The sequence below is a fragment of the Seriola aureovittata genome, chromosome 11 (assembly GCF_021018895.1).
Source record: "Seriola aureovittata isolate HTS-2021-v1 ecotype China chromosome 11, ASM2101889v1, whole genome shotgun sequence".
NCBI lineage: Eukaryota > Metazoa > Chordata > Actinopteri > Carangiformes > Carangidae > Seriola > Seriola aureovittata.
The window spans coordinates 4755164-4760211 of record NC_079374.1 but is presented as its reverse complement, the minus strand read 5'-3'; the positions used below and the strand labels follow the sequence as shown (position 1 = coordinate 4760211).

The 5048-nt window shown below is 41.5% G+C and overlaps 1 protein-coding gene across 1 annotated transcript; it reads right to left on the bottom strand.

Moving 5' to 3' along the window:
- Positions 1-1106: 1106 nt before the first annotated feature.
- LOC130177742 (probable 2-ketogluconate reductase) lies at positions 1107-4050 on the bottom strand. Its single transcript, XM_056389676.1, has 6 exons — positions 3381-4050; positions 2722-3137; positions 2138-2309; positions 1671-1849; positions 1496-1592; positions 1107-1379 (listed from the first exon to the last, which is right to left on the bottom strand). Exons 2-6 carry the CDS (start codon positions 3098-3100, stop codon positions 1223-1225), a joined length of 984 nt encoding a protein of 327 aa, XP_056245651.1. The 5' UTR covers positions 3101-3137; positions 3381-4050; the 3' UTR covers positions 1107-1222.
- Positions 4051-5048: the final 998 nt, after the last annotated feature.

Genomic DNA, 5048 nt, shown 5'->3' with positions numbered 1-5048 from the left:
GCTCTGCATCTGCCTTTCCAGTTCCACATGCATATTGAAGACACCTTTGCAGCGAGCTTATGATTGATGTGGTAACAGATACTGAGGCTGTACTGTACTTGTTTCAAGCAGAAGGAAAACTATAGTGTTCCTCTTCACAACAGAGTCGGGAAAGGGAAGCTCGGGAACATCAGCTGTGCTGCGACTGTAAAATGTCAGTCAGGTTAGTTTGTCTGAGTTGAGGTGTCGAATAATATAATATATATATATATATATATAAATACAGTATATAATATAAAAGAAGAATATTTTATTATTGGAGTCTAAAAAGAAAAGCTCAGTCTTCATCAGCCCAGTGACCATTTTTTATTTTAAACTATTTGTCATTTTACTAAAGGTTGAAAATGTTTCATAATAAATGTACACACTAAATAACACACCTGCTGCAAACTGGTGTTATTGCCTTTCCACACAGCCCCATGAAACAATGGCGCAGATACATAATGGCTCATTTATCAGTCTTTGCTATTACGGAAGGTTTCACTTTGAGAGTTAGCACTTTGGATTATCTCGAAGCATTATCACAAATCAAATCAAACACGGATGAAGGAATACATTAGACATTAAACAACACGCCATTAGAGCCGGAAACATGCAAACCAGAACAATGAGCAGGGGGGAATTTAATGTGTAATTAATCAGTAAAATTATTATTTTCTGTTTTAATTGTGCATCATGACATTTTCATAAATGACGCAATCATTTGCAAACAGTAATTTTGGTGAAAAAATGTAAATAATAAAAAAACCTTCATACAAATTATGTTTTTAAATGTTTTAATCGAAATGATCATTAAAAATGTTTAAAAACTCCTTTAATTGTTTCTATTTTTCTCGTATTAAATCCTATCACTGTGACAAACCAACGATAAGAACTTGTATGTTGTTGCCACCCGACCACATCGTACACTTGTTTGCTCTCTGTCTGATTGGAAAGATGACATCCAAGGTAAAAACTGGAGTATCAAAATGAAGAAGCTCGTTAGTAACAGGAAGAATGAAAAGGAAATAGAGTCGGATGTGGGGAACGGTTGGGAACCTCTGTTTTAGATAAACTTTGACTTGCACTGCGTTTGTTCTCATTTTATTTTTCAGATCTCTGAAGTAAAACAGTGAAGCCAACAACATCAGCGCAGCCTCTACAGAATGAATGAGTTACACTGGTTGTTCTACAGTTAGTCCGGTCACTGCGACTTGACTTCGTTTGGAACAGGTAAGCCTTTCACCGCAGCCGCAGCATTTTCCGCCATCTTCTCCACCATCCTGCTCGCTGTGTTGTAGGTGCTGATCCCGATGTGGGGGGTGATCAGCACGTTAGGCAGGCCGAGGAGCGGATGATCCCTGCACAAGATGAAGCGGAGGAGCTGTTAGGAGTGAGAATTAATTGCATATTACAGTAATATGTTGTTCAGTCTTGAGAATGTGACTCTGGTTTTGATTGGTCTGAGAGATGAGACCTCGGTAAAGGTTCAGGATGAGTCACATCTAAAGCCGCTGCACGGATAGTTCCCGACTGGAGAGCTTTGACTAAAGCATCCTGGTCCACAACTTGACCTGAGACATGAAAAGAGCTTCATTATTAACTTGAATCAATAATCATGAATGAAGATCAGAAGAAGACCTCATTCTCACCTCTGCTGATGTTGACCAGTGTCGCTGTGGGCTTCATGAGGGACAGCTCTCTGTGGCCAATGAGGCCTGTCGTGTCCGAGGTCAGTTTGACCGCTACCACGACAAAGTCCGACCTCCTCAGCAGCTCGTCCAGCCGCTCACAGTAACTCGCTTCAACTTCCTGCTCAACTTCCACACTCCTGAGTGGAATAATGAATTCACAAACTTTCAGACTCATACTCTAATTTTTCAAGCCTTCAAGAATGTAATCAACACGCTCGATGAACCATCCAGTTTTTAAGAGAGGGCGATTTCTTTTTTTTTTTTTTTTTTTTTTTTAAAGAAGCGGAATAATCAGCTCCCTTTGAAAAAGATTTACCCTGTAAGATAAATGCCACTTTGTTAACCATTAGCTGCTGAGTGTCTCTGACTGTATATCATTTTCAGTGCAAGAATGTTTGATTTACTGCATGTTTCCTCTTCTTTACCGTCTGGTCCTGTTGTGATACAGGATCTTCATTTCAAATCCTTTGCTTCTTTGGGCAATTTTGTAACCGATCTCTCCCATTCCAATGATCCCCAGAGTTGACCCTGTGACTTCAACTCCCATCAGGCTTTGCGGTATATGAGTAGTCCTTGGATCCAGAGCTATTTGATGACCTATGAGGAGAGGAACAAGAAAAAGTCCATGTTGTGTTTTCGTTTTGTAAAATCCTGCGTGTCTGTTGCAGCTATCTGCATCTTTTGCCCAGTTATTTGTATGTTTTTGCTAGTGCTACAGAAACGTTAGCATTAACAGCTGTTTACTTACTTACTTACTTGTCTGAAAGAAACATCATGAGTTCAGCATCAAACTTCATTCCTTTACTCACCAAGAGCCGTCTCCAGAGGTAGAAAACAACGCCAATGCTAACTTTTGTCTCTATCACGTGGGTAAGGGTGTATTATAACCTCTTGCCTTGTAAACATAACGATGGCCCAAACTCTTGTCAAGCAACAATCACCACCACCTGCTGCCGGCAAGAAGCCAGAGCACACGGATGAACCTGCGCTGGTTAACCTTTGTTCTCACCCTCGAGGATCTTGCGAGCGGACGCCAGGAGCAGACCCATGGCCATATCTGCAGTGGCGTTGTTAACCACGCCGGGCGTGTTGGCCACCTTCACCCCGAGACCCCTGATGAAGGGCACATCCAGGTGGTCGATGCCCACCCCTGCGCTGGCGACCACTTTGAGCGATGGGAGCAACCTGAGCAAGGCAGGCTCGGCCGCAGGGCAGTACTTCCACATCAACAGGGCCTGGATTTTGGGGCCGTGGAGCGCTGGGTTTTGTAGAAGCTCTCTGTGGCAGACGAGCTGGAAGTGTTGCCTCAATATGTCGGCGAGTTCTTCGAGGTAACCGAACTCCCCCCCCACCTCTGAGATCAGCGCCCATGGTTTTTCCTCCTCCATCAGCTGATGTGAAGATTTATTATATAATTTTATTTGACTGGAAATAGAGGCAGTGTTGTTCCTGTTAGCTGAACATGTCTGTTAACAAGCAAGCATTCAATTTATAGTTTATGAAAACTAAAGTGTCCAATAATAAATGAATATTTCTAAATAGAGTTTAAATAGAGCTGTTATTTAAAGGAAAGAATATTGATCCTTTATTTTAAGACTAAATAACATTATCCTGTCAAGTATCTTCCGAGGAAAGTATTAGGAAATCAGTTTTACAAGGAAGATTTACCTCTTTAATCCAAGCTGGAGCTTCAACCCGTCCTGTCCTCAGTCTGATCAGGTAGAAGCTGAAGGTGGGAGTTTTTTTTTTTTTTTTTCTCTGTGAATGAAGTTACAGATTGAACATGGTGCAGTTAATGTGAAAACTGCACCCTGCGCAATGAAGAGGTGGCAGGGGGAGGGATGTTGTGCCTGGTATATTATTCACAGATAATGTATGACAGGAGCTGGAACTTTCCAAGCTGTATGCTGCAACCTTTCCCAACAAACATGTTGTCAGCAGTGGAGAGGATTAAGAAGAGAGATGACAGTGATATAGTTTGGTAGAAAAAAAACAAACAAAAAACAGCAGAGATTGTGTTGGATTACTAAAAATGCAAAGTCTAAAATGTCTAAAAAAAAAATCTCAAGAAATGTGTGATATTAATCATGGCAGTGGTCCGTTTCATGTGGTCGCCGGTCAATGACATCATATCCCCTGTGTGCATTCGTCGGCGTTGTAGTTGCCCGCCAGAAGCACGAAATGGATTTTTTTTTTAATCCAGTTTTAAGCCGCATTTTAAAGATTTATTTTTTACACCTTGGTCATTTTCAACTCTTGGATGGAGGATTTTATTCATCGGACGACAGGATCTTAAGTTATCAGAGAAAAAAGCTGAGCAGATGTTAGACAGCTCAGCTCCGAGACTTCCTGCGTTCACCGAAGAGCCTCTGTGAATCACTGATGATTTTTGAAGTGAAACTGCTTCGATTCGATTCTTTTTCTACTGGTTTTAATTCCCTGTTCTGTTTGTTATGGAGGGGCAGACACCTCCTGAACATCTGGCTCGTAGGTTATTAAAGAAATAATCGAAACAAAGGTTAACAGCAGTCTCAGCTCCCAACCCTTCCCCTTACGTCTCGAGAAAAACTTTAACTGTGAATCTGCTTTATTCAGTGTTTCACCTGCAATAATCACCCGTCTGTTTGTTAGAGAGGACGACACCTCTGTAGATAATTCAGCTCCTGGTAGAAACCTTTTGAACGAGTGACGCTTGCAGGAACCCACACCAATGGTGGCGAAGGCGACAACTCCCATGATCCCACAGGACGTCACCCAACGTCCCTCAGCTTGAACCAAAGTGCTTTTTCTACCTGAACCTCTTCGTAACCACTGACTGGGCTCGGGATGTGTGAGTCCCAGACGTCCACCCTGACCTCCTGCCTATCTGACAGATAAATGCAGCACTTCATTCACTCAAAAACACATCCCTCTGAAAACAGTACAGGCTGTGATTATGTTTGTCAGCACTATGTGATTGGAAAAGAAAAAAAAAGTTAATATACGTATAAATGCAATTTCTAGGAGACGGGGTTGCAGTTCCACCCCTTCTTATTGCTTTATTGTTCTGTAGAATCATTCTAATACTAATCTAAAAAGCTAATAATAGCACCTCGAGGTGGGATTGCTTTGTCCCAACTATTTCCACGGTCGAGAATGAACTTTCATGCTTGGCTTCATTTTCATTTTTTTCCCCACTTATTATCGTCCAAATCAAAACAAAAGGCATCATTTTAACCTCATTTCATATCAATTGTGAGAAGACACAAGAGTTCGTGGTAATAACCTCGATGTGTTGGGAGTTATGGCTGATAACATTTAGGTTAATGTAACTGAAGTCATCACATACAGTATATA